Raw genomic sequence first — 20,507 nt, 5'->3', positions numbered from 1 at the left:
TATTGAAACCCTTTAATGCTTTTTCCATATCAGCATTTTGTAGCTTACACCAAGTGGATGTTAAGTCTTTCTCTTGTCTTTTAATAAATTAATAACTTAGTGTAACTAGCAGGTTTTATCTGTAGCAGTAATGCTCCAATGCTTTAATTTTGTCAGAGTGCTCTGTCAAGCACTTCTCTATATATTGCTCTGCAAAGGGCTGTTTCTCATCCATGATGTCTTGAATGAGGCACCATCTTTATCTATGAACACTAAGGTAATGCAGTGGTCAAGTTCTGTTTTAACGTTAGCCAAGCCATGGTGTTTGCTTAATCCTCTTCTTGTCCATATGAGCATACTCTGTGAGAATATCCTTCTCAGTGTTCAGGTTAACTGTGTTATCCTTTTGGCTCTACCAGCTCAGCTTGGATGGTTTTCTCTTTCTTATTTTCCCTTAGGAATAAAACTGGATTCTTTTAATTAATTTTACTAACACAAAAGGTAAGTCTAAACCTCAAGTGTGATGAAAGGGAAAAAAGACTGGTCAATCCTGATCTAAACTGGATGTGATTGCTCCTGCAGCTGCTGGGTACCTATTGTAGGCTGTTCTTACAGACATAACATTATCTACCAAATTCACTTCTGTAGGTACAATTGTGTTAAAATGGCAGCTTTAAATATCTCTTCTGAAACAAAATCTGTTTTCTAATAATACACAGAGATGGTAATTTACTGTGATCAGTGCCTGATGTGTATGTCCTGATCTACCAGAGCTGTTCTGTATGAAAGGAAGATAAGAGTCACTTCTGTGCAACCAGGTCAGTCACAGCCAATACCTGGACACATTAAAAGCCAACAAACCCATCCCTGTGTCTGTAACCTATAAAAAGAGACTGAAGGTGCTAAATAGTAATTTTGCCTTTTATACCTGCTTATATTCAGTTTAGAGGGGAAATGGGCCCATTTATTGTTTCTGTTATACCACTTCTGTGGACAGATGTGAACATATGAGAGCTAGAAAGAAACAGAGTGCAAGGCAGCAAGAAGTGTATTCATGTCTATTTCCTTTTACAGCAGAAAACCCTTAAAAGGCCTTTTTGGGTTTTCCAGTATGTTGCCATCAAAATATTGTTGTACCTCAGCATTTCTCAAATAGCAAGTTGCTGTGCCCCACCTCTTCAGAGCTGACATTTTTTCCTCGGATTTTTATGATGTGTTTGCACTGTTCATAATTACATTAATGGAAAAGCTTAGCTGCTTCAGCTCTGGCATTCATAGCTCCCCTCTCCAGCTGGACAGCAGTTCTGGCTTGGGCTGTGTTGGTAACACAGAGCCCATCGGCTGAAGGTACTAAATGAAGGGGGACATTCCTTCTGCTTCTCCATGGGCAGGAGAATACAGAGCTGTCCTGGAGAAGCGCAAGAACCCTTTCCTGAGCAGATGAGAGCTTTCTCCTTGCATGGATCAGACTTCTGTGTCATCTGCAGAGCTGCTCTATAGCACAGATTTTAAGGTATGTAGTTGAAATGCATCTTTAAATTTCACATTGGTGGCATGTAGAAGCCCTAGGTTGTTACCAAGCTCCACATCTTTCATCCACAAGAGCTAAGGAGAATCATCTATGTACTACTGCTCTGCTTTCAGTAGGGCATGCTCCCTTGCTCCAAATAATCCTGTATCAAATGGAGCTGGTTCTGTCTTGGTGTTCCATCCCAACTGTGTAGTAGGCTTGGCAGACTTTGAGAGGCTTAAGGCAGATAAAGATCTTGCCATGATCAAAGAGTAATTGCTGTTGACAGTAGACATTAAAGGTAATGTCTGTGGCTGGGAGTACGGGTGAGCACCAGCCATGCTGTGCTACTGTTACACACTTACTCTGGCAATAACACATTCCATGTGTGTAGAAACAAATTCCTTTCCCTGCATTTAAAACTAAGCAGCTGTACGTAGACAGATCTCTCCCTTGATCTGAGTAAAATTAACTAAGTAGTAGTTAGGTGTCCAACAAAGCAGAGCATGGAAGAGCAGCTTTGATGAGAGGAAATGATACATAAGGAAATATAGTTAAGAAAGTCTATTCCAAGAAGAATTTTGTTAAGCTTTTATGATTAAGAAACTGTTTTCCTGATCTTGTCTTTTCCTCTTTCCCATGCCTCCTGTAGTTTATCTATTTAAAAATTCAGTTTCCTTATTTTATTAGCCAGTAGGAAAATTTCCTCTTGTTGATGGCTTCTGTCATTCCAGAGCTTTAGAGCTTCCACTAGCAGTACAGACTCTGAGACCAGTGGGAGGGCTAAAGTAGCAGTGGTGGTCAGTCTTGACATGGCTACCCCTCATCTCTTCATGGATCCATTATCAGGTTAGCTTAGAAGGTTTACAAGGGAGCTCAACCCTTCAGAACTGGAATGAAACAGCATAAATGTAATTTTGACTAATGCAGGTAGCATCAAATGATCAATAGCCAGCTGTTAGTCCTTCAAGGAGATTGCCATCTGTTCAAAAAGTCCTCATAGAACCCCAGTTGGAAGGGACATTAAGGGTCACCTGGTCCAACCTTTCTAGGCAAAGCATGACCTAGATTAGTTGTTCCAGCACCCTGTTCATCCTGTTCTCTCGTGTCCCCTGGTCTGTCCATACTGGAGAGGGTAAAAAGCTGCCGTTATAGACAGTAGTGCTGAACATCCTTGGCGATGTGATTCCTTACAACAAATTAACTAATTATGCTAAATAATGAGAAATACTTATCTGAATGGACCTGAGGAATTCTTTCTCCATTAAGGAGAAGGTGGCTAAAATCCTGGGTGCAAAGATGTCTGTAAGTAAAGGATGGTTAGCAAGGAAGATATGAGCTAATTGCTGACAGTGTTGAGTAGTGCATATCAGAAACCAGTTTTCTTTTTCTATTATAGAGGAATAGCAGGTGGTGAACTGGAGGTTAGCAGAACCTTTCTTCTCTAATGAGAAATGCATTTTAAGAGGATCATTTGTGGCACACTTCTGTCCAAGAATGACAAAGCAGATGGTGTTGTGCATTTTAAATGTCAAATAATTAGAATGGATATTTCTGGAGCTAGGAAAGACAAACTTTCGATACAAGTTCTGTGGTGTTAAATGTGTTTATATATGCCGGGTCTTGTAAAATGTGACTGGATGCCTCTGGGTTCTGTTTTTTGCTGCAGTTATCCATGTATTTGCTGATAGTTTTTGGGGACTGTTCCTCTGCTGTCCACCCAGTGATTTGACTTAATGATTAGCCATGGCCAGAAGCCAGATGTGAGATGGATGTGCTTCTGCTTCTCATGGTGTAGGAATTTCTAGGCTGGCTTATGATGCTTCCTGCTAATGAATCTGATGTCAAGGTTTGAGATGAGGAAATAACCTGCCTCTAAGCCACATGATAATTATGACTTTTGGTTGCTCTCTGAAGCTTACTGGGAAGAGCTCTCTGTTCCTTTGTGCCCAAAGGTGCACACATACCATGTTTCTTATGACTAGTCTGCATTAGGTGACTGTCTCTTGGTCACTTTGGACTGCAGAGACCCGACCACAGGTCTCCTGCCAGTGCCCTCCACTCCTCTTTCCCCACATAGCTGACAGCTGGCTCAGATGTCAACTCTTCTGAAGCCTTATGGATCTCAGGGAAGCTGCCGCAAACTGCAGACAGCTCAAGCCATCCAGCATTTCTTCTTCCAGAAAGTTCTGAGTTAGCAAATAAGTTATGAATGCCACCTTTGTTTTCAAAATGTGGTGGGCTTTCAAGGTACTTTCTCCCCCTTTCTGAATTGCCCTGTCCTTTTACAATGCACTGTTGAAATTACGGATCCAAAGACTCTCTAAGTGTGCTCCTTTGTGGAATAAAAATTATTTTCAGATTGATTTAATGATACATGAAGGCCAGGTTGGACAGGGCTTGGGGCCACTTGCTCTAGTGGAAGATGTCCCTGCCTGTGGCAGGGGGTTGGAACTAGATGAGCTTTATGGTTCCTTTCAACCCAAACCATTCTGTGATTCTATGATGATTCTATGAGTACTTTTAGGGCTGTTAATGCAGAGCTCTCTGATGTTCCCAGGAGGGTGTCAAGCTTTGGAAGACAGGCATTCTGCACTCCTACTAGCTGGGAATTTTGGAAGTCAAGTGCTGACTGCTCAAACCTGTAAAACCTAAGAGACCTCACATAGCCAAATGTGCTTCGAGTTCCAGCAGACCAAGGTATCCAGGCATGCATTTCAGCAGTGCACCACTCTGGAAGTTGTTATTGATTTTTTTCTCATCTGCAATCTCAATACCAGAGCCACTAAAGATGCTTTTCCATGCTTTTAGATATTGATGTATCTGGTTTTGCAAAATGTTTATTATTTTTCATTTTCATCTTCCTTATTATTTTTTGTCCTTTATTACAATTGTGTTTCAAAGGCTCACTTTGTGACTGATTTTAGTGTTATGTATAAATTCACAGTTCTGGTCTTGGATTTGTTTGGACTGAGCAGGTAGTACGTGAAGCCATGTAAGACATGTTAAGATATGAGCTGTCATACTATGACACTGATACGATGTCATGCTATGGTGCTGAAGAGCTTAATGTTGTATAAAGTAAGAAAGGGTTTGCTTGTTTTATGTATATCTAATATGTGACCAGCAAACTTCTGCTACATATCCTGTATTTGTAAGTAACCACCAGCATCAGGTTAGCTTAGTAAAGCAGGTTGCTGAGGACTCCTGATGATCTATATTGAGCTCAGATAAAATCTGGATAAAATCTCAGTCTTTGTCTTTAACAGGCTTGAAGCTACAGAATAACTTTTCCCTGACAGCTTTTTGATGTCTTGAGGATGTCATGTTTATGAGGGCTATACAGACCACTGGGGAGAGTGAGATGACACATTTTTGGTGTCTGGTCATTTCTCTTGTCCCTGGATGCAGACACAGAGAAGTTTAACAAAATAATACAAATAGATGAAGCTTTTTAGCTGAAAGATCTGAGCATTGAGCCTGGGAAAGAGGGCAGAGAAAAATTCAGGAAGAATGCCTGTCTCCACCCTGGTAACACAGGTGTTGAGAGATGGAGAAAATACAGAGCTTCAAGAATCATTAATTAGGAGAGAAAGCAATTACAGAAACTTGTATTTATCCGGTGGTTAATAAGTAGAAGAATGTGTAGCAGCTACATAGTACAACTTTAGGAGACACATTACAAGTTGGCCTACTTTCCTGTCTGAAAATTGCATCGTGGAATTGAGTTGCTGCAGCATACATCCATCCTTGAAGGCACTTTGTACGTTAACACACTCACTGAGATAGGATAAACATTGATCTCTGTTTGCTCCAGACTAATGTTTCATGATTCTTCCTTCCTCCTCCTTCTCAGGAGACAATGTAACACAGGTCCTGTTAAGAAAACTGCTATTAATGCTAGGCACTAAAGCTGTGCCTAATCAATGCAGGTCGCCCTAAGCCAAGGTAGCAGATGTCTTTAATATGCATCTGGTGTCCTGGAGAGGCATCACCTCGCTTCTCAGTGCATGGTGTGACTTTGAGTGAATGAGCACCAAGACTGCGGACAGGTTTACAGTGACACTGCACTAATCTCTGCTGTACTCAGATGTACATCTCAGAGGCTATGTGTTCTCTTATTTGCTGCGTTTTCTTAGGTAAGAGGGAAGCAGTCAGGGCTGTAGCCATCTGATTCTGAAGATACACCATGTTATTCCTTAAGCAACTAAGCATATATGAGGAACATATATACACAGAGATAGATAGAGCTACAGAGATAGATATAGGTAGGTAGCTAGGTAGATAGATAGATAAATAGAGGTATCAGTGCAGTGTACTGATACTGCTAGTATCATTGGCAATGTATCACAAAATTCAGCCCATATATTTTATAATATAAAATCAGATTGTAAGAATCTTCCATGCTTAGGGTTCTCTTTAGATATTCTGAGGTTTGCCCAGTGACAATTCATGAAATTAGACTTGAGCAGATCCTAGCTTCATGTAATAGTAGGGGAAGAGGCAGAGAGTCATTCTTTTAAAATTACACTATAGGAGAGATACATGTTGTAACCCAGAATGTCTTTTTGGTCTCATTTTTAATACAGGGAAGCATATAGCAGGGTACAGTCATGCCCAATTTTTGATGTTGGTGTTTATGTTAAAAGTTGTTTCTGAAAAAGGATTTAGAAGGGGGGCAAATGTTCCTGGCCTGTAGAAGGGTTCACAGATATATCTGCTGAACAGAAAGTTACCATCCGATTCCAGCAGCATGGTTCTACGTCTCTAGAGGTGACACAAGGCGAAGTCAGCAGCCGTGGTTTTCAGCAAAACAAGATGACAAAGCATGTGGGGGAAATTTCCTTCTGAAAAAAAGGAATGTGTAAGAAAAGAAATACCTCCCTGAACATGTGCATGCATCACTGTGTGTTCTCCCTTCCTATCCAAATGTTTGCAAGACTGATACACTTGGGGAAAGACTAATCTTTTTCTGACAGGTGAGATTATGGTGTGAAAGATGCAGGTAAGCAGCAAAACAAGAAAAAGGAGGAGATAACGAAACAGCTAATTCCAGAATGGGATTAGGAAAGATTAGTCTGTCTAGCACAAATCCCCAGACAGGCAGACTGGTTTCCTCTGTGTGTAACAGAGTATATTGATGTTTGTAGCAGTCACCTCTTTGCTGTTTTAGACACTCAGCACTACCAGATAGATTAACTTGCAAAGAACTTTTGTTTTCAGATGTTTAATTTAAATAATTCCCTTCAGTAGGCATTGCTGTGATCTCTCCCCACTCATAGCAAGGGGGTTGTTCCTTGCACTTTTCCTTGCGTCTGAATTGCTTATTCTGTAGTGTAGAAAAGAGTTTTATCAGGAAAGATGGATTTCTCCACCATGTGGTGACAGCAGCTCCAATGTGAAGGAAGGGGTGTCCAAAGGCACTCCTGTGGCATTCAGATAGCACATCTGCAGCATGACCTACCTGTCAGCTGTTCATCTTAGTACTGAAACCACCCATGGCTGTAAATAGTTGCAGATGTTCAGTAGAGTTATGGCAGCTTCAAGTACCTGAGGGTTTCCTAAGCCATGGTTTAACACGCAAAGATTATGGTGCATTTTCCTGCGAATGCCAATTTCCTTTACACTCTGTTCCACGCAAAACTTGTAATCATGCCCAGGGGAAGTCCCAGCCTGTGTGGTTTTTAACCATTGTCTAATGACCTCCAGAGGCTTAGCTGGGGTTTGTGACATGAGATCCAATAGTGTGTGGCAGTATCAATAGGTAAAGCCCATTTCCTAGCACTGCAGATGTCTTTCCCTTCCAAACCTGGGAAGGTCTCAACATAGAGAGGACATAAGAGGGTAGTTTCCACTACAACTCCATAGTAAACATTAGGGTCGGGTTGTAATTAGACTTATTTGGAGCACTGTGATGCGCAGTCCAGATGCAAAATTGGACAGCTTTCTGTAGAGTGGATTAGATAAAATATCTAAAGTGTTTGTGTCCACCTGCCTGGGAGGTTCTGATTTATGCATTTTGCATTTATAAGAATAATAATGCCATCTCCTGAACAGAGCACATCTGAGGAGGCTTTCTGTTCTGTTCACTAAAGTTACCTGCTACTCTCCCTTCCATGTGCCTCAGCAGAAGCCAGCAAACACAGAACAGGCTCTTAAGAATCAGCCAGAATTGTGATCCATTGTGATAAATAACTTGAAGTTGATCAAAGCATTTGGAATGGACTTTAATGCTATGAAAAGACTCATTAACTCTGTGAGCTCTTCTAAAATTTCCACTAGTGTCCCAACACTCAGCTGAATCATGAGCAACGGCACGAGGGAAGTGGGCTATGGGAATGTTACATCTTGTCATTTTGGGCTATTTTCTCCTGTGTCACACTGTCATCCCTTTGCCCTTATGTCCTGTTAAGTGCTTGACGATGGGTGCAGATTGCAGCATTTGCCAAAGGAGCTGTCATTAGTACATGTAACCGAGGCTTGGTACTGATTGTTTGACACCCTTAACTGCTGGGTTATGGAATACAGACATGTGAGAACAGGTAAAGCACTTTTACTACCCTGGATTGTTTGGATGGGGCACAGCAGTTTAGTAAGTGAATTTAGGGAGAAGATCCCACTGTTTCACTTCCCAGTGAGGTATGAGGCTTGCTGGGTCCTTGCCAGCAAGCTGTAGCTTGAGTGGGGCCAAGAAGAAAACTGGAGAGGGCCTTTTGACAAGGGCCTGTAGGGACAGAACAAGAGGACTTTAAGCTGACAGGGGAGATTGAGATTAGACATTAGGGAGAAGCTCTTCCCTGTGAGGGTGCTGAGGCGCTGGCACAGGTTGCCCAGAGAAGCTGTGGCTGCCCCATCCCTGGCAGTGTTCAGGGCCAGGCTGGACAGGGCTTGGAGCAACCTGGTCTAGAGGAAGGTGTCTGTGCTTGTGGTGTGGGGGGGTTGGAGCTGGATGAGCTTTAAGCTCCCTTTCAATACAAACCAGTCTGTGGTTCTATGAATATCCTCAGGAGTCCTGGTACATCTCATGGAGTACACTGCATGCCAGACCAGGTGAAACAGTTGAGTTTTCACCACCAAGCCCAGTCAGGGGATATTTGGGACTTCTGTGGAAAGAAATGTGTAATTTGCATTTCAGGAGGTGGAAGGTTCAGAGCTTGATGTTTCCAGTGCTACTTTTTTTTTTTCCCCTAAATCTTGGCCAAAAATGTTCATTCCATTTCTTCCTAAAGTGAGGGTTGCTTTTTTTTCTTGCTTTGTTGGTATTGCACACTTGAAAAATACTCTGTGGATGTGCATGAAAAAACCTGGTGTATTAAGGATCCCCTCTGTGTGCAGAAGGTGGCTGCATGTTAGAGTGGGTGCAAAATCCTTTCTGACTTGCTCTGCCTCTTCACATGCACACAAAAAAAGAGATTCTCCTCTTTGTCTGAACTGCAAAACCACCTGCTGAAGAAGCAAAGTGATGGCCAACCCAAGGGGCAATTGGTTCTTCATGAAGCCATCTCAAGCAATGCGATGATGTTGCAGGTATGTTTCCTCTGGACTCTGCACTCAGAGGTACCACCAGCTGCAGGAGGTTTTAGAACTGGAGCTTGTTCATGAATTTCCCACTTGTGTGCCACCACAGGGTTCACATTCCGGAGAGCCATAGGACTTGTGATTGAGTCGTAAAGCCCTTTGCAGAACTGTTCTCTCACCCATGGTGGTGGACGAAGTTTTTGCAAACAACTGGGGGCAGCCTGACCTTTTGATGTGGGAACTGGGGAGAGTTATTTACGTGTTGCTGAAGGCCACTGTGATACTTAGAAGGGAGAGGCTTCCCATCAGATTCAGCCAGCTCAAGATGAATTATGGTGTGGCCATCCAGCATGTTTTGCAATGTTGGCCTGGTCCTGCTGTCCTTCCACAAGCAAAACTTACATCTACTTGACTGGAAGTCTTGCCTGGAAACACATGAAGGGCCAGTCTGTGTACTTGCAACAGCCTTGGCTTTCATCAGCTCCAGCATAGAGGAAAAGGGCTCGAAAGCTCTGCTGTCATTTGGGGAAATGCTCCATTTCAGTGCGAGCCAACACAAGCGGAAGGCAGAACCGTACACTCCTGTCTATCGATGTGATGCAGGGAGTTTTTGGTTCATGGAGGAGGAAGAAATGTGTACTTAAGTGTTGTATCATCTCTCTCTTCTAAATGAAAGAGAGAAGGAATGGGGATGTTCCTTGCCTGTCGTGGAGCCAGACACAAGAACACTGTTCCCAGTGAGGACACCATAAGATGTCTAAAGAGGCCTCTGATAATTCCTTATTGCCTGTTGGTGTGCTGGCTTAGATTTAGGAAGAACTAAGTAATAGCTGTGACTTTTTTCCCCTTCAAAAGTCCATGGTGATGTTTTGCTTTGCTGTCCTAAGTGGAAGAAACAGCTTCTGAGTGATTCCAGCTATAGGCTGCTGAACACATACCCTTAAAAGCCAGTTCAGAATGGTTCATCTGAACCCTAACCCTTGACCAGTGTCTTCAAGGACCCACCCAGTATTCTGTGATATTCACAGGGAAGAGTATTTCAAGGCCTGATTTGAGGCAGGAAAAACAGCAGGGATAATTCTGGGTTATGAAGTGGAGTATTGGGGCTAGATCACCTTAGGGATGAATTTTATGCTTGAAATCACAAGTGTGTGATACATTACGGAACCACATAGTTGAATTAGTTTTTTCACTGAGTATCTGGTGATTTCCTCTCCTCCTGCACCACCAGAATAATCTCTTCAGAGTTCTTGATTTATTTTATCCAAGGAAATGATGACTCTACAGGTGAAGATGTTTCTGAAATAGAATCAGAATGGACATTAATGTCTTAATATTTTGTAGAATCCCAGACTGGTTTGAGTTGGAAGGGACCTTAAAGCTCATCCAGTTTCAACCCCCTGCCACTAGAACACCTTCCACTACAACAGGTTACCTCCACACAACCTGGCTTTGAACACTGGCAGGGATGGGGCAGCCACATCTTCTCTGGGCACCCTGTGCCAGGGCCTCACCACCCTCACAGGGAAGAACTTCTTCCTTAGATCTCATCTCAGTCTCCCCTCTGGCAGTTTAAAGCCATTCCCCCCTACAGGCCCTTGTCTAAAGCCTCTTTCCAGGTTTCTTGTAAGCCTTCAGGTATTGGAAGACTGTTCCAGGGTCTCCCAGGAGCGTTCTCTTCTCCAGGCTCCCCAAGCCCAGCTCTCTGCCTGTCATTTTCTTACAGAGTCTCTTCTGGGTGTCCCTGGAGAGCTGAGTGCCTTATCCAGCAGAGTGGAGCAGCAGCTAAACAGCACCCTGAGGCGACGCAGGCATGCGGGTGATGACGACTACAACATTGAGGTGCTGCTTGGCGTGGATGACTCTGTCATCCGATTCCATGGCAAAGAACACGTTCAAAACTACCTCCTCACCCTCATGAATATAGTGAGTATCTTCCACAGTGCTGTACTCGTTTGTTTTGGAATGACACAGGCTTTTATCAACTATTTAGGAGTATCTAAGAGACCATGGTAAAAATATAAAAATGATCATTTTGTCTGCTGTTGGGTACAGTTCTCTCTTTTCAAGATGTTCCTTTGATCTTTTTCACAGTAGTTTTCTAGGATGATTCCAAGAATTTGGAAATAGTTGAGAAACAGTGGGGAAAAAAAATGTAAACTTGATATATGTGTAAATTCCTAGCTTCTCCTGCAACACGGTTGTGAAGGAAGCCTGGTTAAAGGATAAACATGCTGTGCAAAAAGGTGTTCAAAACACCCAATGGCTCTTTGAAAGAAAACAAACCTTCTAGCAGTGTCTGTTCCCTAACTCATGTGGCAATGCCCATGTTCATATAGAAGCTGCAAAAGAACGGACATGAACTGCTTTATCATAGAGTGTCTCATGGGCTTAGCAAGGTGTTTGTTTGGGTTTTGGTTATTTGTTTTGTTTGTTTGTTTTGCCTATATGTACTTTTCTGGCTCTAAAATCAATGGCAAAATACCATATTTAAAGAGTCTGGAGCTACATGATAAGATTCTATGGAAATGCACATTACAAAAGAGCACAGTTCACACTGTGCATTAAAAGTCAGTTAATATACCAGCATTCAATGCTAGAATTGCTCAAGCTTAAACATTTTCTGTTTTTTCCTATCTTAGAAAAAATCTGAAATAAAAACATGAAAGGAATGTAAAGGGGATGTATAATCCCTTGCAATGTGTGGCCTGTTCTGAAGCATGTAAGTGTCAAACTTTCATAGACACATCTCAGTGTGGTGGGGATCATAAGGTTTGCCAGAAATAAAAACCAATATCCTAAGGACAGATTATGAATAGGTTTACTATTAATAATGACTTGATGAATGTAGAAATTATTCTTGTATTTCTTACACTCACCTTTGTAATCCTGGAGTAATTTAAAAATTATTCCTTAGGCTTACAAACAATCTTTGTGGCATTTCTTTATGTCCCATCAGTCACCATCATTCCTAACTGGGAGAATTCAATCCTTTTGCTGTTGCAAAGCATTCAAAACACCTTCTACCCGTCATCTCCAAACCCCATTTCAGGTCCTTTTAGCACACAGCATTCCTCTCCAGGAGGGACAGCCAGCATGAACAGCACATAGAGTGTGTTTGGCCTTCAGTCCTTGCTTTGTGATTAGTTCATGTGCTTGCACTGATAATTTTTTCTAGAGCATTTTCTGCTCCTAACGCCTTTGTGTGGTCCAAGCTTTGCACCATTTGCCTGCAGGGGTGTGCAGTGAGACGCCAAACCTCAGCACCACCTTTTAGATTAGATTAGATATTAGATTAGCTTCCAAAATAATGATAATCAGCAGTTTAGAAATGTAATCCATAGGATTTGAAAAGACGGAAAAAAACTCCAAATGAATTTAAACCAGCAGAACTCTGTAGAATTATAGTAAGTCTATACAGAATTATGCTGTGCTATAAATCTGGAATAAGACATACACATTGTAACTGAAAACCAGAATTTAGTGTGCTGGGTTTACAGCCTGGAGCTGTGTTTGGTCTTGGGCCTTTCCTACTGTTCGTGCAATGGAGAGCTTTTGTGGTTTAGGTCATTGTGGTGATTTTGCATGCCAGGGGAGCTGCTCTCTAACAAGAAGGGGATGGATGCTGTAGAACTTCAGTTTGATGAGAAGGGGATGTTGAGTGGTGTCTGTGCATTTAAGGGTAAATTCCCCCCCTCCTCTAACACATGCACAGAAAGCCTTTGAGTATGGTGTGTTGGGAGGGTCAGGGTGAAGGTCTTAGAGGACAAACCAGCTGCTGAACCCGGGCTGCTTTCAGAATCACGTCTGAGATACTGGTGAATCAACCACAAGACTTTCATGACTGTGAATGTACATCTAGTAACTATCTTTCTTTTAGTAGAAGCTTCTTTTTTAGGCTTGAGGGAGTCAGAAATGTGCATGAGCAAGTCTTTGCTTATTCCTAGAAGATCATCAGCCACTAGGACCGCAGCTGGTGCAGTCAGTTCTGCTCAGTTCAGCACAATTTGCCTAATTGATAGACATGAAACTGACTTTTGGTTTGGGTTTAGGTTTGGACCTAGTGGTATGAAGGTCTAAGAACTAAACCTTGCATAACTAAAACTTGTATCTTTTACTCTTCTTAATAATAGGAGGTTCTAGATGAAAAGGGATTCATGATTGGTGTTATGAGTATTCATGGGGACTTCTGCCAGGCTGGTGGTAACTCGCTGGGACTTGTCTTCTCAAGCAGGGAGATTAAGGGCACTTTTCCCTCATGTACTGCAGCATATACAAGCTGGTTTCAAAAGAACAAATATGATGAAGTGCAAATAAGCTGCACTAACTGGTATTCCTTCAACCCTGTGCCACGTCTGGTTATCCTGGGCACAATCCCATGTCAACACAACTGTACTGCTCTCAGTGCCAGAGCTGGCTTGCTGGAACCAACCCTGCCATGCCCTTGAGAACTTCAGGCCTTGGAGGTTCCGGTTCAGCTGAAGAAATTCCTGAGGTTTTTCCCTATACTCAACATTCCTATGCACTCTTGGGTTGAGAAACAGGCTGGAAAATGCAACATCAGCAGTATGTCTGACGTGGGTGTTACTGGTCAGCACTGGGAGTCAGAAGCCCAAATGTGATAATGAATCTAGCAATGAAATCTAGTGTGGTCCCTAGCTTTTTGGTGAAGTTTTACCATTATCTCACAGCCCAGGTTGCTAAAATCATCCGTTGGAGAGAATGGCATTCCCAGGAGTTGTTTTAGGTAGCACAGTGGCCTGCCCATCACTGGCGCATTACAGCTGAATTCCTTGAGGTGGCAGGATTGGCTGTTTCCTGATTTTACCTTTACCAGGAGCACATGGGGAGTTGTAGCCTCCATCTCCCAGATGTTAACAGTGTTGACACTGTTCCTAATCCCTCATGGAGCATCCCTCGGAGACCCTGCAGAAGTACAGTGGAAAGCAGCTGATATCAGAAAGGTACACTTAGAGGGCATCGGATCATACTGAAGGATTCCAAGCAGGTTTGGACTTGGCAGTGTTGATATCTTTCAATTTTTTATTTTTTTTTTTCTTGAGAATAACTCCAAATCAGCCATTAGTGATTGATGATCATTAGATTAATTAGAGCCATGAGATGATATCTCCATGCATCATTCAGGGTGCCTACGGCCACACCACCCTGAAAACACCCGATCTCGTCTGATCTCGGAAGCTAAGCAGGGTCGGGCTCGGTTAGTACTTGTATAGGAGACCTCCTGGGAATCCCGGGTGCTGTAGGCTTTATCCAATGATAGGACAAGGGGCAATGGGTGTAAACTGGAGCATAGGAGGTTCCACGTCAACATCAGGAAGAACTTCTTTACTGTAAGAGTGACAGAGCACTGGAACAGGTTGCCCAGGGGGGTTGTGGAGTCTCCTACATTGGAGATACTCAAGGTCCGCCTGGACAAGTTCCTGTGTGATGTATTCTAGGTTACCCTGCTCTTGCAGGGGGGTTGGACTAGATGATCTTTTGAGGTCCCTTCCAACCCTCGGGATTCTGTGATTCTGTGATTCCCAAACTCCAAATTGCTTTAGACAGAATTCCTCTTTTGGTGATCACTGTCCACTCAGCATTGCAGTTTTGTGGGCATCACCTTCTTTGTAAGCAAGTTTTAGTCAGTGAGAGCTTCATGTTGAGCTTCAATAAGAACAGACATTGCTGGATAAGTCTAAGTATTCTGTCATGGGTCTTCATGCATGTACACTACCTGCAGCTCTTTATCTCTCCATCACTTGCTCTTCTTTGCAGCTGTCCTGAGCAGCACAGGTAATTTTTATTGCTGAATAAGAAATGAAAGGTGATTTCAGAATATTGTATTTTTAGTTTATATTATGTTTAGTATTTTTAGTTTTAAAAGTATTTAATCTGGTAAGTAGCAGAGCTGTTACACAGTCCCAAACACTTCCAGCTTTCTTTAAACACTTGCTGCTCCATCTGCTGGGAGTAGTTCTTAGTACCAAGCCTATGCCAGCCAAAACCCTGCTTCCCTGCAAAGCTGGGAGTTAACTGCATTAAAGATCCTTGCCTGGTTTCGAAGGAACAGTTTTGTAACAGTCTACCTGGTGCTGTCAAGACTTTAGTATAGAATGATAGAATGGTTTAGGTTGGAAGGGACCTTAAAGCTCATCCGTTTCCAACCCCTTGCACACTGGCACAGGCTGCCCAGAGAAGCTGTGGCTGCCCCATCCCTGGCAGTGTTCAAGGCCAGGTTGGATGGGGCTTGGAGTAACCTGGTCTAGTGGAAGGTGTTCCTGCCTGTGGGCAGGGGGTTGGAACTGGATAAGCTTTAAGCTCACTTTCAACACAAACCACTCTGTGATGATTCTGTGACCCAGTCACAACATACATACGAACTTGTTCCTTGTGGGAACCCTGTAGTGGAGTCTTTCAAAGCAATCCACAGAAAATGGGCTATATAATGGTATTGAGGAGAAATTTAGAAGGCGACTTGACTCCTTAGGTTAATTCCATTCCACCTCTAAGAAAGTCAGTCCTGCCAAACCTGTTTCTTGGCATAAGGTAAATTGTGAACGTTTTTTTCTGACACAGACCTCTGTGAGAGCATTGTTGTGTTAATAGGGTGAAAATATGAGATGAATAATTAAACTTCGGTACACTTGCTCCCCAAGACGTGCACTCTGATTTCCTTGCTTATTCCTTGTGAAACTGCCCTGCCTGTTCTTAGCTATTCCTAAAAGGGATTGCCTTTCTAAAACCCATGGGTTAAAACCATTGTGCCAGGTCTCAGTCTGGACAGCTCAGAATGACCTTTTCCCTTGAGGGGAAGGGGGAAAGTTCTGTTTAGCCTGACTAAAAAAAACCCATCAGACTCTAAATCCTGCTCACATATACCAGCCTCTGAGCAGCAGTATTTATTTTTCACCAGTTACCCATAGTATAGTATTTATTTAGTTTTAAGGGGATGAGTAACTTCATTGAGAATCTGCAGATGTTTTAGCCCCTTAATGTATACTCTGGTGGCAGGACATTTCTCATCTTCCCAGACACAAGGAAGGCTCTCAAGAAGAACAATTTTTGACCCATGTGCATAAATTCTGGGTTAGCTTTTTTTTTTCTTCACTTCCACAAACACTCTTTTTAGTACAAAAGTGACCACATAATTCTAATTTATCTCTAAAAAGTAGGGCAGCAGTATTAGTTGTTTCTAAAAAAGTTCTTCAAACTGAAATTCACCATGAATTATTTCAGTGGTTCAGTGAGCAGTGGAACTGGAGTGATACCTCAGGATTTCTGTCTTGTGGCTTGGCTCTTCCCTGATGGGATGTAAACGAGGAGTAAATTCTTGAGGTCTCATGGGGTTGTCTTACGGATGGGTGTTTTCTCAGGCCAGCGGTTGTTTTCAATGTAGTCAGTCTTTCCAGATTGCATAAACTCTACATGCTTTCATGCAGGTAATGTTTTTAATGACGGACATTGACTTGCAGAAATCAAGTATATTTGGAGATACCATTACCCTGTAAGGTACACAAGAGCGTCAATGTCTCTGGCAACACTGTTGGCTTCAAAACTTTCAGACGAAAATTTCTAAAGTATTTCTGGGGTTTGGAAATGCTTTGCCTGTTAACTTTAAGATTGATTTAGAATCAGGAGTACTGTTCACATTTTCAAAGCCAAACATATTCCTGGCAGTGTTCAAGGCCAGGTTGGAGAGCTTGGGAGAGCAACCTGTTCTAGTGGAAGGTGTCCCCACCTGTGGCAGGGGTTTAGAACTAGATAAGCTTTAAGGTCTCTTCCAACCCAAATTATTCTATGATTCTATGAAATGGAGCTTTATTGTTCATGTCATTGTCTCAGTATTCTGTCTTCCCAACCTAGAGCTTCAGAACACAAAAACGGCTTTAAGTCAAATCCTCAAGTATTTTCTGAGGACAAACTTATGCTGCAGTTGACAGCACATTTTCTTGAGTGAGAGCTTCTGGCAGCAGAATCTTTTACAAAATGAACAAAAATACACACACTTTCCCTGTGAAAATACTCATCCCATGTGTTTAAACTGATGGAAATGAAACAAATAGGAACTGAGCCTGGAATTCATCTGCAGTTAAGAGTGACCAGATGGCACAGCAGAGGTGGCCACGTGCGATGGATGGTGATGGGTTTATCTGTTGTTAAAGCAAACTCTATCTGCTTTTAAATCCCTCAAGAAACTTGAACACACTGCTATAACCTTGCTTTCAGGAGTAACCTCATCTCCCTTATTATGTTTATTAAATGAGTAACATCAGGCATTCAGATACATATGTGCAGGGTTTGAACTTGAAGTCTCCTTTTCCTTGATCACCTTTTCTAGTGGCCCTGGTCCAAAGGCCATTTAACTTGAAAGAAGTCTTGACATGTGATGTTGGGAAGTGTCATCTACGTTTCTCACTGCGTGGAAATGGTTGGAGACTTGAATCCTCTTCTGACAAGACCATAATGGTATAAGCACTTGAAATAACAACTACATGGTCTTGGAAATTCCCTTGGTATCGTAAGTGGGGGTTTTCTTTTTAATTTTTTTTTTTGTTTCCTCAGGTGAATGAAATTTACCATGATGAATCCCTGGGCATTCACATAAATGTCATGCTTGTCCGGATGATCATGTTGGGGTATGCAAAGGTAAGCAAGCCTCTGAACCAGTTGAATTTGGCCATGTCAAAGACCAGTTTGATGCTCCCCTTAATTACATTTACTGAGCTTGTAGGCACAAGCTGTAGCAGAAGTTTCACAGCACCAGATGTTTAATCTGTGCTCACCAGCACACATTTATTGACTCTGGGGTGTTTCACACGAGTTGAGCCATTGTGCTGTGTGTTTATATTATGTTACTCACTTCCTGACATAGGCTGTATGTCACTATGTGCTCAGTCACCTCAACTGAGACACACTGGCATCTGGCAGTCCAGAATGAAAGCAAGTTCCAATGAAAGAAATGTCTTTATTCAGTCCTAATATCAAGTCATGCACACTACAGGCTATACACAAAAAGACAGTTACTTTCATAGTTGTTATGAAAACTCATTGAACTGTTCTCCTGGGTTCAGCAGTAGCAGTGATTTTTCTCCTTCTTAGTAGCTGGTGCAGTGCTGTGGTTTTGACTTCCAGCCTAGGAACAACGTTGATAGCACCGATGTTTTTACTTGTTGCTAAGTAATGTTTACTCTGACCAAGGACTTTCTGAGTCTCATGCTCTGCCAGGGAGAAGGGGAGACAGGACACCTGACCAAAACTAGCCAAAGGGGTATTCCATACCACAGCACATCATGCCCACTATATAAACTGGGGGCAGTTACCCGGAAGGGCTAGATCACTGCTCAAGTTGGGCTGGGTATTAGTTGGTGGGTGGTAGGCAGTTGTGTTCTCTTCTCTTGTTATTTCCCTTATCATTATTATTATTGGTGGTAGCAGTAGTGGTTTTGTGTTATACCTTAGTTCTTATCTCAGCCCATGGGAGTTACATTCTTTGGAACCTCCCCCCATACCTCTGGGAGCGGGACTGAGGAAAGGGCCAGGGGGGGATGGGGGAGGGTGAGTGGCTGTGTGGTTCTGAGTTACCAGCTGGGCTTAAACCTTGACAATTCTTTGTGGTGTCCAGTGTCGTGCACGAAAGGTTGAGATAATGACAGATCTGACCAGAGTGTGTCTGATCCTGTTTGTGATAAGCATTCATTGTTTCAGATTAATAGTCCCGCGTCACAATGCTGATTTATTGGCTCTCAAAGTTGTTGCTCTTGATCTCACAGTTTCAGCATGTCGTACCTTACTTACAGCTGGTATTTGCTGTTTTAGTGTTTATCAGCTGGGGAGCTTGGGCTAAAGTTCTTGTTTCACTGTATTTTATGGTAATGACTTGTAATACAATAGGCTGACTGATTATGAAACTGATCTGGCTTGCATTCCCATTGTGGTCATCACCTCTATACTTTGGGAGGTATATAATAGAAGTGTTTAGCAATTACACATCTTTTTTTCCCTCCTCGGGTGGTCAACCTATGAAGGAGACATTCCCTTACATTCCCAGATCCCCCACCAGACTATTTACAGCATCATTTAAGAGTTCTGGAGGTTTTGAATGGCCTTTGGGTACCCTTGAGACCTGCCTGCTGATTGTGATGGGGATCAGCATGTTGGCGTGCATGCAGAGTGTGTTTCACCCATGACCATTTCTTCTGATCTCAAAAGTTAAGCAGAATCAGGTTTGAATCTGGTCTAGGGTTAGACAGTGATATAGGAGGACCAAGAGATTTTCCCTGAGGCTGGACAGTCATGAGTAGCAGGGTGTGTGGGATAGTATGGGCAAGTATCTAGGCTGGTGGGCCCCTCCAATGCTTTGGAACTTCACCACTGAACAAGTGCCTATCGCAACCACAACAGTGCACCAGCGGCAATATCACACCAACTGAGACTCCCTGATTCCCATCCATAAGCTGATTCATAGACTGGAAAGCCAAGGCATGATCAGCAGGACCCACTCACCCTTTAATAGCCCCATATGGCCAGTGCAAAAGTCTAACAGAGAGTGGAGACCAAGAGTAGATTATCGTGGCCTGAATGAATTTATACCACCATTGAGTGTTGCCGTACCGGACATGCTAGAACTCCAGTATGAACTGGAGTCAAAGACGGCTAAGAGGTATGCCATGTCTGATACTGCCAATGCATTTTTCGCAATTCCTTTGGCAGCAGAGTGCAGGCCACAGTTCACTTTTACTTGGAGGGGCATCCAGTACATGTGGAACTGACTGACCCAAGGGTGGAAACACAGCCCTGCCATCTGCCATGGACTGATCCAGACTGCACTGGAAGAGGGGCAAGCTCCAGAACACCTGCAATACATTGGTGACATTATTGTGTGGGGCAATACAGTGGAAGAAGTCTTTGAGGAAGGGAGGAAAATAATCCAAATCCTGCTGAAAGCCGGTTTTGCCATAAAATGGAGTAAGGTCAAGGGACCTGCACGGGAGATTCAATTTTTGGGAATAAAAAGGCAAGATGGACGTTGCCAGATCCCCACAGATAGAATCAACAAGATAACAGCAATGTCTCCATCAACTAATAAGAAAGAAACACAAGCTTTCTTGGGTGTTGTGGGGTTCTGGAGAATGCACATCCCAAATTACAGTTTGACTGTAAGCCCTCTCTATCATGTGACCCGGAAGAAGAATGATTTTAAATGGGGCCCTGAGCAACAACAAGCCTTCGAGCAAATAAACGAGAGTTCATGCAGTGGCCCTTGGACCAGTCCGGACCAGCCCACAGGTAGAAAATGTACTGTACACGGCAGCTGGGGAGAATGGTCCTACCTGGAGCCTCTGACAGAAAGCTCCAGGGGAGACCCAAGGTCGACCCCTCGGCTTTTGGAGTCGGGAATACAGAGGACCTGAGGGCAGCTATTCCCCAGCTGAAAGAGCTACTGGCAGCCTATGAAGGGGTTTGAGCTGCTTCAGAAGTGATTGGCACTGAAACACAG

General features: G+C 43.0%; 1 protein-coding gene and 1 non-coding gene across 2 annotated transcripts in view; both read left to right on the top strand.

Annotated features, from left to right (window-relative positions):
* Window positions 1-20,507, top strand: part of ADAMTS3 (ADAM metallopeptidase with thrombospondin type 1 motif 3) — a 99,997-nt gene that overhangs the window by 53,932 nt on the left and 25,558 nt on the right. Inside the window, exons 5-6 of the mRNA XM_005144135.3 lie at window positions 10,734-10,933; window positions 17,573-17,656. Coding sequence (XP_005144192.1) covers window positions 10,734-10,933; window positions 17,573-17,656 — 284 coding nt within the window. The remainder of the gene's footprint in view (window positions 1-10,733; window positions 10,934-17,572; window positions 17,657-20,507) is intronic.
* On the top strand, window positions 14,156-14,274 carry LOC115945682 (5S ribosomal RNA). Its single transcript, XR_004079961.2, has one exon. It is a non-coding gene; the product is annotated as a 5S ribosomal RNA (ribosomal RNA).

This window comes from Melopsittacus undulatus, chromosome 5 (assembly GCF_012275295.1).
Source record: "Melopsittacus undulatus isolate bMelUnd1 chromosome 5, bMelUnd1.mat.Z, whole genome shotgun sequence".
Classification (NCBI taxonomy): Eukaryota; Metazoa; Chordata; class Aves; order Psittaciformes; family Psittaculidae; genus Melopsittacus; species Melopsittacus undulatus.
This window is presented reverse-complemented; position numbering and strand designations above follow the sequence as displayed.